The sequence below is a fragment of the Parambassis ranga genome, chromosome 16 (genome assembly GCF_900634625.1).
Source record: "Parambassis ranga chromosome 16, fParRan2.1, whole genome shotgun sequence".
In the NCBI taxonomy this organism is placed as follows: domain Eukaryota; kingdom Metazoa; phylum Chordata; class Actinopteri; family Ambassidae; genus Parambassis; species Parambassis ranga.
Genome location: NC_041036.1, coordinates 5842103 through 5854494, shown reverse-complemented (window position 1 = coordinate 5854494; position 12392 = coordinate 5842103). Strand labels below are relative to the sequence as shown.

General features: G+C 41.5%; 1 protein-coding gene across 2 annotated transcripts in view; it reads left to right on the top strand.

Moving 5' to 3' along the window:
- Positions 1-12392, top strand: part of LOC114449031 (nuclear factor of activated T-cells, cytoplasmic 1-like) — a 59651-nt gene that overhangs the window by 19863 nt on the left and 27396 nt on the right. For both annotated transcript variants that reach the window (XM_028426346.1, XM_028426345.1), the window contains exons 4-6: positions 2336-2538; positions 5171-5343; positions 6297-6437. In XM_028426346.1, the coding sequence (XP_028282147.1) occupies positions 2336-2538; positions 5171-5343; positions 6297-6437 (517 nt within the window). The remainder of the gene's footprint in view (positions 1-2335; positions 2539-5170; positions 5344-6296; positions 6438-12392) is intronic.

The following is a 12392-nucleotide window of genomic DNA, read 5'->3' as shown; positions in this document are numbered from 1 at the left end:
GTAAAATATAACAAGGCGAGCAGGGTCTGCCGGTGAGATCACCACATAGATGAAGTGGTCCCTTGAGATGCCAAGACTTCAAGAAGCTCCTGACCTCGGCCTAACTCACTGATGACTAGCATGTGTGACTAGCTCACAGGTCAAGACAGCTGCTAGAGACACTATGGGGAGCTTAAGAGAAAAATAGGATGGCTGGAAATGGAGATGAATGACAGCCTCAGCTTTACCACTCCCTTTGCACTCCCTTGATATCAAAGAGCAAAACCAGATAACCACTGGTGCATAGATTATTGAGACATATGGATATATGCTCTCCTCCAAAGAGGAGGTCGTATCCTATTTTTATTCAACATAATTAACTCTGAAAATTGTATAACCGGGAAGATAAAGAACACATCCTCTGCCTTGTCCCATATCCAAAAAGATCTGTCATCAAGTATCGACTGAAGGCATTTAATCTTTGTGTTTATTATCAGACCAGATGACCTTTAAAACAGTATCCAGACAAATTATTTTTCAAACCAAAGGCATTAGGTGTCCATGACACTGCAGCACTAATTTCCACAGATGTCCAGTGACATAGCTCTCCAGTGCTCTTCCTCACACCCCCATCGCTGGCTGCCCTCTCAAAGGTAATTATAAACCCATTAATCAGATTATGTCATAGGTTACATGTGGTCTGTATTTTGTTATATGACTCAGTCTGTTAGACAAACAACGGGGGTCTTTTATTCCATTTGACGTTACCACTGTTTTTACTCTGAAGGAGCTCAAAGGAAATTAGTCTGAAGCCATGTGCTGGTGTGTCTTGGGGTAATTGACCAATTTGTGGGATTTTTCAGATGGCTATGGCTTGGTGAGCACTGGTCTTGAGTAACTGATCCATCACAGTAAAATGTCACATGCGGTCAAGTAGCCACCTGGGTGGATCCACGGAGGTCCACTCTATGAGAAGTTGGTCTTCTCAGTTTTCCGTGGAACAGATGGATTCTGCAGCTTCCTGACAGAGTTAAGGTTTTGGAGAGATTTCTAAGCCCGCACTAGCGCCCGCCCTTTATATGACCACTTTGTACTGCAAAGTGAGAGTTTATCCTGGGAGGTCTACGGTGGTAAGAATCGGTTCCACCAAAAATCACTTGGTTAGCGAATAATTCTGGTCAGAAATCACTCACAAAGTATCAGTTGTGCCTCACCACACTTTGGTATTTGAAACCCTGCCTGTATGTTCTTATTGTTTTGGGCCATTACACACTTGGTTAAATCATCACATTATGTTACTTTAGACACCGTCAGAAAGTGATCCAGGGATGCTGAATGTAAATTGGCAGTCTAAGTTTATATTTGAAGTGCTGTTGACCCCAAAGTCGACAGTACTTTTCAAACTATGCATGGCCACAGAGTTTTTCTTCTCCTTCTTTTTTTTTTTTTAAAGATTTGATCTTTTTATTAGTTAAGCAGTAGCAGCTAATGGAGGCCTGCTAGAGGAAGTGGTAGTTGTTTGAAGTGGTGGTTCTGATACAGGAGTCTCTTTCATCACAGTGGGACACAGTCTCTGAGCTTTAATGGAAATCATAATGCATGTTCATAACTGCCCAAAGGCAAAAGGGGCTGGATCGTGCCTGCATGCCGCACTTCATGAAGTTTTTGGGTGTTATTACCTTTCACACTTAGGTGTGCAGTTTGAACTAGTGGGCCTGTATAGAAACTTTTAAGCCACTCTAAATAATAGGAGGATATTTTTGGTAACGTTTCATAGGTAATTTTGATTTTAACTCCATCCTCTTGATGCAGCTCATATCATGCTGAATAACTGATATAAGCCTAGTCGTAACCTTTCCATCACTCCTGAGGCAGCCATGAGATGATTGTCCTGGTGTCTTATTATGTCTCTGTAAGGGTCACTTTTCACTTAGCCACTGTTGACTGCTTCCCTCACTGTAGGCACTTTTTTATAGCTGCAGTAAGATTTTAATGAACAGTGAAGTGATGGGAAGCCAGACTTACTATCAGTCTCCATGTCTTTGTACCAAGAGACTCCTACCACACATCAAAAACATTTCTCTTCAGCCTCTCCTAAAAGGCATGTAGAACTAACTCAAAAAAGAACAGTGCAGACCACTGAAAAATGGGTCTCCAACCCAACCAAAAAACAAACAACCAAAAGGGGCTTATTTTCACAGCCCCACAACCATGTCAGGGCTATCATTAAAGGCCCCTTTAACTATCAGTAGCTGATGTGCGTTCAATCTCTATTTCCTAAATGAGGGGTTGCCTGAGATGGGGGTCTTTAAAGCTGATGTTGCCTCTCACCTGGGTCCCTTTGTTCTCCCGCCAGCTTTATGGGTACATGGAAAGCGAGCCGCTCACCCTGCAGCTGTTCATAGGGACCGCAGACGACCGCCTCCTGCGACCACATGCTTTCTACCAGGTCCACCGCATCACTGGCAAAACTGTCTCCACCGCCAGCCATGAAGTCATGCAATCCAACACCAAAATCCTGGAGATCCCTCTGCTGCCTGAAAACAACATGAGAGCCATGTGAGTGCTTTTAGACCTCTATGTGTTGACTATCAATCTTTCCACTTTTCTCTTTAGAAATGCAGAAAAACACACACTTTTGTCTTTCCACACCTCTGCCTCTGCTTTATTTCTACAAACAGAATGTCTGATGATAGTTACTGCACAGCATACACCTTTAAATAGGCCTTTTGAACTGAGATCTCAACTTACTGATTGAGATTGATGATTCTCAGAAAACTTAAGTGCACTTCATGGGTTTATGGGTAACATATTTTAGGCAACTGCAGGGCATAGCCTGGAGTAGATGAAGAAAATGTACCATACAATATTACAAACACTAATATTGAAAAAGTACAAAATACAGAAAAATCTGTTGGCACTTGCAAAAATTTGAGCAAATAGAAAACAGTGTAAAGAGGTGGGGTAAAGCAGCGGGTCAAAATTCCTCTGGATGCAGTTGGATACATCAACAACCAAATAAAGCAACAAAATATGTTACATTACTTCCTAGTACTTCATACTTGGTTGTAACTCCAAAGTACTCCTCAGTACAGATATCGTATCAACTTGCACCATATTAGACAGTCAGCTGTAACTTGCCAGGCGTAAGGAAACCTGGCAAGAAAGTGGTGCAAGTGCACTTAGAATCACAGAGAGAATTACACTCTCACATATAGTCCTGATTTACCTTAGCTTCAATTTGCTAAGCTGTCAGCTCTGGCCTCTCTCACAGTAATCTTAGTGGGCTGTACTCGGCAGTGTGTCCAGGCAGCAGCTCCTGTACTGGGTACTCGGTACTTTAAGACTAGGCAGCAGTGCCTTGTGTTGACTAGGTTCCAGAGCTCTGTGTTATAGAAACATTGCATCTGAGTATAGGTTACATAAGGCCATTGTTTCTTACTGCTCCTCAAGTTTGTCTTCCCCATATTAATCTATAATATTTTTTTTACATTTTAAAAAAAAGTGATGCATATCTCTTGTCAGGGCAAATAATTACATTTAAATGTTAGGGATTATATGGATATTATCTGATCATAAAAGCTTCCTGACTTTGGTTGGCCAAGCACATTTTAACTTTACATTTTCTAACAAGAGCACCACCCACCCTTTGATTCTGTTTCATTTAGGTTATGTTTTCTTTTATTAAAGAAAAAAACATAAGGGGGAAGTTTTGTTTCCTCTTTGTCGTCAGTGCACATACTTTAAAGCAGAGGAGTGAAAGTTCCCTCTTTCTCCCCTGACAATCTAAAACGGTCAAAGATGAAGAAAAGCCTTTAACTGTCTCTTTCCACTGAGCTGTTAAACAGTCGCCTTGATAACGCAGCATCCATGTCTCTGCTCTCGTGCCAACAGTCTGTGTGGGATGCAGACAGTCGAGAACTGCAGTCAAACTTTCAGACAGCTTCAATCTGTTTTTCCTCATCTAGGAAATGGGTGCACATAAACAAGCCTAATTTAAAATACCTCTGCACACACCAGCTATAACCTACAACTAATCATCTTACTACATTTGTGGCTGACAATACTATCACTAATTGTGTCATCTAAAAATAACTTTTATTTGACAATGATTAAACTGTTACATATCTGGTTATGTTACTGCAGACTGTTCCATTGTGCCCCCGGACTTGCATTTGTTTAAAACTTTGTTCATGACAAATATCTACATCATGCAAGGCTGATGAAGAGAGAGCAGACTGTACTATTTAAACTGTGCAAACCAAAGTCAAGGGAAAATGGATTGGTATAAAATCTGACATTTACTATGTTCCAGGAATAATGCCCGAAAAGCTACCATGTAAAATAACTGAAACGCCAAACCATATCCCATTTGTATTCCCTCACTTTTTTACCAGCCTCACTAGTTGTATTTAAAATCACGAAAGGCCATGGCTGTAAATGAATGCATATTTTTTTTCATGAAGAAAAGGGAAAGAAATTTTAGCCCTTTACCTCCCAAATTGTGAAGTGAAATAAATAAAGACAGACAGCCTAGAAATAGATCTATTGCTGCATGTGGCAGTGATTAACAGTGGTTTAAACCCAAAATGTATGCAGCGAATGGTGTGAAAGACCAGTGCAGGTTTGGTGCACTCTGATAGCAAAGCATCTTTCCATACTCGATGGGGCATGGTGTGATACTAGTAAGCCACAGTATGCTCTTTCAGAGGATTTCTCCAGAGAACGCCAAACTCTTGGCCCACTGTGACTATTTAAAACTGTGACGTAAAGTCATTAATGTCCAAATTTGTCTTTGATGACATGCTGGATTAATAATGGCACGGTCATGCTCCAGTAAACTTCCAGTGTATGATCTGTAACACCAGTTGAGAATTCACTTCTGCTCCTTTATGTACAGCAGCCTTGTTCAAAGTCTCAGTTTAAACGGCCAAAAATTGTTAAATTAAATATGCTACTATTTTAACCCTCCCTCATACACTGCGTAGTGAATATTGTGTTGGAAGTGTTCTGTGTGATTACAGGGTGTGGAGTAGAAAAGAAAGCACAAATTGATGCTTTCTGAAACTGTTGCTCTGTCATAGCAAACAGTTCTGCTTTGAAACAACAAACAATAAACTCCATCTTTCCATTATCTTGTATATGTAAAATTATATTGTTACAACTTGCCTTCTCCTTGCCTCTGTCCTAGAATTGACTGTGCAGGAATCCTGAAGCTGCGCAATTCCGACATTGAGCTTCGCAAAGGGGAAACAGACATTGGGCGTAAAAACACACGTGTGAGGCTGGTGTTTCGCGTGCACATCAACCAGCCCAACGGCAGGACAGTGTCTCTACAGGCTTCTTCCAACCCCATCGAATGCTGTAAGTCTTACACACAAACACATCAACATCTGGCATGCCTTCTCCCTTGGCTTTCTACTTAGGCGAAAGGTGGCATCTATTGTTGTAATCCAATAAACTGAGCTTACTATTTTATTATAGCTGGAGCAAACTCAGTGCCTCTGCACCCAATAAGCTTTATGTGATCAAACGGGTATTTGCCAAGGCAATAGATGCATTGTACATGATGCCAGACACACGTGTTATCTATCTCAAATTCACAGTTTATGACTGAATGCACAAGTTATTGTGGTAAGTCTACCCTATTAGCACAGGTTCCACAAAGGTCATTTGCCAGCCCTACTCTTGGCACAGTTGAATGAACACATTGAAAGGAACCTCTGTTTCTTTGTCATTCATCTGTGTATGTAGGTGTGATGTTATTTGCACCCAAGGAAGCCAATTAAAGTTAGATGGTGAGACAAAGCCGGTATTATAGTTTATGGTCCAAAATAAACTACAGTTTATTAGTGGAAGTTAATCTGAGTTGGATCATCTGAAATGGTTCATCATCGTTGTTTAATGCCTTTAAATACCTCACAGCTATGTTATAATAAATACATACTGCTGAATGTCTCAGGCTATGAATCTGGACAACACATTTTAGAGGTCAAAGGTGACTAGCTAGTCTCATTTCATAGAAAGCAGAGACAGGTGGTTGGCTGCAGGCTGCTTAGTAGAAAATAATGAACACAGATCTGATCATGAAAATATTGTTTTGATCAGTTGTGTGCCCTTTTTTCGATGTCATTTACAGAGCTTGGCTGGAAAGCTCTTAGCTAGAAGTCATGAAATCATCATAATAAAGTTGATAAGCCTGTTTCCCTAACCAAGAACTGCTGTCCTTACTGGCTGCCAGCTGCGCTTGTGCTTTTTGGGGTAGATGGAGATCAGGCTGCGTATTCTTGTGGACATGATGTATCTGTTTCAAACAGCCCAGCGCTCAGCTCAAGAGCTTCCCTTGGTGGAGAAGCAGAGCATGGACAGTTACCCAGCCACCGGAGGCAAAATGATTCTTCTCAGTGGTCTCAACTTCCTCCCCGAGTCCAAGGTGGTGTTCGTGGAGAAGGCACAGGGTAAGCTACCATCACCAAAACCTGTTTACTGCCTTGCTAATATCTCTTTCAAATGTCTTCTCTCATTCTCCTCCGTAGTTGAGTTTCCTCAGTCTCTCCTCCCGTCAAAATAGAGCAGGACTTGCCAGCAAGCCACATGTGGTGTGCATTAAGCCACTATATTTTTAACCAAAGCGTATTTACATTTGCTGAAGTTTCCATTGCCTGTTCACTGGTGCTTGCCACAAGTTAAGGAATGAATCACAACCAGGACATGTGCAACGTCTCTTTCTCTCACTTTCCCTCTCTCCCTTGCTCTCCCTCCTTCCCTGACTCCCCCTGCTCTTGACAGTTAACCCTCTCTCTCACTCACTTACTTCCACTGGCCCTCCCTCTACCCATTCAACTCAAGAAATTCACTCTGGCTCTGTGTCATTGGCATGGTTAAAAGGTTATTCATCTTTTTGGTCCAGATTTTTTGGCTGTATGTTTTCTCCCTGCGTGAGTGGGAGCAACAAGTTTGCATACTGGATGATGGTGGGTGATCACCCACACCCACTAAATCAAAGAAAAAGTCACAGACTGCTAAAGCCTGTTGAAACATGATATGAGTGATGCTGATGATAAGCAACAAATAGGGATGAAGATAACAATGGCTTCTCATCTCCAATGACTGCATGCACCCATTAAATAATCATACATTTTGAAATTCTTGGTTTCAAGATAGAGATAATAAAAAGAAAGCACAATCAATATAAATTAGTGTATCTTAAACAACCATTTTAATTTTGATTATCGGAGTATTTTATGGGTGTATCAAACCATAACACAGTAAATTTTAATTGAATTTGTGTTGTATTTACAGTATAAAAGGGACTGTCCCTATATCCCAAATCACATGTGAATTGTTTACTCGTCAACTACAGTATTTATGCCTGAGTGCACGTATGTCCTCTGAGAGACATCAGGTGATTCTTAATTGTTGTAGAAGGACTGGTTGGAAACCTCATTTGAAAATGCACTACTACCTTGAACTAGCTCACTCAAATGATTCTTATGGTCGTAGGAGGATATGATGAGGTGGATGAACTTGGTAATCTGGGGTCTCCCTCCTCCTGGTTTTACTTAGTCATGGCTCGGGGGATCCCCTGGAGAGGAAAGCCCAGTCACACAAAACACCTTTGCCTCTCTCACCTCCTGCAATGTGATACCTATGACCCCCCTTCTAGGTTGTATTTTACTTTTTTTTTTTAACCCACTCTCCCTACCTTGCTGCTCATTTTTCTCCTTTCTCTTGTTCGTTTTTCTTACCTCTATCCTCGATACCCGCTAAAGACATTAACCAGCGTGGAGCTCTGCACTTGCGGGATCCCCTTCACTCGTGCCTGCCATTGACATTTCAGTGGTTTGTTTTCCATCTCCGTGGTGGTGAAAAGGAGAGAGAGAGAGAGAGAGAGGGATCGAAAGAGAGGTTGTCTGTCTGCTGCTTAGTCTGCTTTTATGTAAACTTTAATGACCCACCACTTCCAGGGTCTCCTAAGTCAAAAAGCCCATTACCGACAGACCTACACACTCTAAACACACATGCATACACAGGAACACACACATCACTCACTAATGGCAACTATGGATGAAAAAGTATCAGTGTGGAAAAGTACTTATGTCCCAAATATACTGCAAAATATTGTTTTTTGGCATTTTAATCCGCGAATCCTGCTGTTTCAATGAGGTTCTCTGACTTAAGATTTCTCTGATTGTTGATTTAGAAGGACCGGACTGGGATAAGGAAAAAAAAAAAGAAACCAATAAAATTATAATTATATTACAGATTTATTCTATAACTTCGGTTTTATTTTCCTCTGGAAAAGTTCATGACTAAATGCACCCATGGAATAGAGAGCAATGCACCACAATAATTACTACTCACAGACATTTGCTTACACACACACACACAGTAGGACACACATGCACACACAGCCAAGCTCTTTGTACAGCACGACACCAATCACTGCTTTTGCCACAGTGGTGACAGCCATTACTGTTACTGCCATCAAAGGTCAGGATGGCTGCTCACTTTCCAAAATTGACTCCAATAAACACCTTCCAGAAAATTCCACAAATCCTAAGGAGCAACAGACGTTTTTTGAGAGTCCCAATCCAACTTGTGTGAATAATTATATACAGTTAAAATCATCCAAGTTGAGTCAGGGGAGATCACACACAAGCAAAACAGCCTTTTAACACAAAATGGGACAGCTATAAATCATAATTACATGCATTTATTTAACTGTTTCCATTTGCAGGATGTAGCTGCTTTTAGCACAGAGAGAGATGACAGTATTTGAAATGCCTGCCTCAAAAACAGCACATGTAGAAATATCTAGACCTTTATACCATCTGCAACAAGCTTTTCTGTCATTTTCTTGGTGACAAAACCTTTGCCTATTTTAGAACCACTGCTATTGTTTTCCTCTTTTTGACAGGCTGTTACTCGTAGTTTCAGTGCTGTTTGTCTATGTTAATCTCCCTCTCCCTCTTTCTTTGTGTTGTTTTGATTGTCTTGTCTGTACACACCCCTGAGACGTCTCCAGCATCAAATGAGCAGAGCTCAAAGCCGTTGCCACTGCGGGAAAACCTTAATGCGCCTTGAAAAATAATTACTTCTATTTTTTTTAAATGCCATGTCCGTCCCTGATGATAAGTGATGCAAACTCTGTGCATCCACTTGCATGTGTATGTGTGTGTTTGTTGTTCTGTGCATGTGTATATCCACTGTAGCTGCTCTAGCCTGCGGGCCTGTTTGCACTGTTCAGTAGGAAGTGTTTTGAGTGAGTCATCCACAAAGGATTCCCTGAAGATAGGTAAAACGGAAAAGAGGAGACCCTCAGATTTAGACAGAGAGGGGAGGAAGAGGAGAGGCAAAAAAAGGCAGGACGTCCTTAGAAATCTTGCTTGTGGCTTTGTGCACATGTCAGAGTGTAGAAAGTCCTCTTCTTTATTCTTATTCAGTGAATAAATGCCAAGTGCATTTGCAATACATTAACTTTTATTCCACACCATTTATCAAGCATTCTTTTCCATTATTGACAAGGATTTCCATTAAGTATTGTCATTGTATCCTTTGCAGTGTGGGCATGTATGAAACTTTCCATTTTCTTTTGCATTGTTATGCTTACTTTGGTTTTCTGTTATTTTTATTATGTGTTTTGTGTCAGTGTTTTGGTTTGCCCAAACCGCTGTTTTGGCATAGGAGTAGGAAGACATACCTGGCGCACCTATTGGAGTGTGTGTTCTGGCTTGCCCTGCTTTCCATGGATGGAATGAGTGCTACAGGCAGGGAAAATAGAAAGAGAGAGAGAGCGAGAGAGAGCTGGGGAAAGCCTACACTCTGACTCAGAGGGGAGGTAAGGGAATTCCCTGGTGAGCTGGATAGTTTTTACATCTGGTCGGATTGGAGCGTTGCCTGGAGTTCAGCAGCACCACACAGCCGGGTCCGGAGTAGGGAGAAGTCTGGGTCTGCTACACCTCTGCTTCAGGCCGAAGAGAGGATTCTGCACTATAATCTGTAACATTAGGACAGCTTAGAACACCACAACACCCCTAGGCAATTATTCTTCCTATGTGAAAACTCTGCAGCAACAGGCTTAGATCCTCAGATTTTCATACCTCCATAGTTTGAGGAAACCTGGCCTTACGGACTGTGATCAGAGTTCATTCAAAGACTGTTTATACTTCTACCTTGGGCAAGTCTAAACACCAGACAAACTGGTGGATGTATTGTACTTCTAGCAATATGTCTAGACTGTCCTTTGGCTTTAGGCTAGGATAACATTCATAGTCATGGCTCATAGTTTTGGCAGCATAGCAGGATCACCCTCCTCCTTCGCTTACGGCTAAGCTTTGAGAAATTATTGTCTAATTGGGATACTGTTAGAAGATTAACATCTCAACACCCTTGCATTCACACAAAAATGAAGGTAGTGCACATCTGAGGTTGTGACTTAGAAATTGATAGGGTCAAGTTCAGCACTGTGGATCTGTAAAGAATCAAAATATGAGGCAAATGGAACTGAAAGTTTGCCTCTTATACTTGTTGTATATGAAAACTAGGCCTATACTACTGCTTTATGCACCTATACATAACAAGAATCAGTGAGATCATAACAGGAAGCTGTCTTAGATTGTCTTCTGGCCTCCACCCTTTCTTCAGACTTGTTTGAACATGATATATCCAGATAAGCCTTTCAAATTAGTTGGAGACAATTGCTCTTTTAGGGGGAAGGTCTGAAAGAATGTACTCTCCCTATGATAAGACTGGTGACACAGCTTGGTTAAGTGTGTCACAATCAGTGGCAAGATATTAAAGAGACTGTGTCCATTTGTGTAGTTTGAGGGGTAACACTGACCACCACAAATACAATTTAAATTAATCATCAACGGGGTGCCGCTGTTGGCAGACCGAGTCATCACTATTGAATGACCCTTGCACCAAGTGTCATGCAACATAGAGTTTGAACTCCACTGACCGCCATCCACCTCCAGCAGGTCAGGCCAGCTCACACTTTCCCTGTTATACACCAAGAATAACTCACTTCCTGACTATAAAGCCACCATAAATCTACTGTCAAGTCATCATTTATACGGAAGCTGCTCGATCCGAAGCAGACCCACATTTCTCCAGTTTCACCAGTCCTCAGATTGGCAGACGCCAGGTGCTTCAGAGGGGAAAGCAGATGTACCTCTGGAATCAGTCACAGTGGAATCCCTTTGGCCTTTCGGCTTTGCTCCTTGTCGGACAACAGGGTGAAAATGTGTGTAAAAATGACTGAAGCGTTTTGAGTCAAGGTAGCAGCAGCAGAGAGGTAGTAAAATGGAAAATAAACCTGACATATGTAAACAGGGAAGTGAGAAAAATGCTCCTTAAAATCATCTCTGGAAAAGAGACATAGCGCCAAAATATGTCTGGGTTGTTTCACAAGACAACCTCTGCAATTAAGAACGTGAATCATATTTTCCATTCTGAAAAATCCTAAAATGAACTCTTATTTGGTCATTGGAAGCTGTTGTGCGCTACAACATTTTTTTTAGAAGTAAAAATCACCTTTGGCTGTCAGTATAGAGAAAGAAAGCCAAAATCTTTAAGTTCAATTTGAGGTCACTAGCAGGCAGCTGTCTGGGCCTCTGTGTTTGAGGAGTACTGGAGTTAAAAACCCAATAAATATTATTTAGTGTGTTTATTATTAACCACACACCATTCAATGACAAATGAGGACATTTATTTGCATTTACTCCAACAGCAATAGTGTTGCCTGGCTGTCACCAGGTACACAACATTATGTGTTGTCAAGCAGAGATGACTCGAAGAAGCCTCGCCCTGCATGCGGTCTAATTGCCTGATGAATGTGTGTGTTGTCCTTGTTGTCTGGTGTTGGTCTATGTGGATCTCATTTACACAAGTGAGTCATGTAGATCAGTAGGCTAGATTGTTGAGTCCTAAAAATAAGAATCTGCCCGTGTGTTTGCACGTGTCCATTCATTCCTCTGTTTAATTGTGACAGGATTATACCGGCTTCTCCAGACACAGGGCGTCCTATATGTCACCTATTGTTTGGTGCTTCCCTCTCTTATAATTCAAGTTGAAGGCCAGAACAAAGGTGAAGGATACTGTGGTTTTATGTGTGTATGCATCGGTGTGCGTTAGTGTGTGTGTGTTACGCGTGGGTGGAGGCAGTGTGAAGGAGGAGGTGTTGTCGGGAACAGAAGCATTTTGCAGATGTTGCAGGGAAGGAGGAGTGAATGGAAAGTTATGTGGTTATCAGTCGTACGCTGCTCTCCAAGTTGCAAAGGTATGCCACAGGTGGCCCCGTCCCAGTTCAATATCAAGATTTGTTAAGTCTGAGGGAGCAAGCATGGAAATGTTTGCTACAAAATGATTTAGAGGCACAAAAGGTGAGAAAATAAATGAAGAGAAGAAAA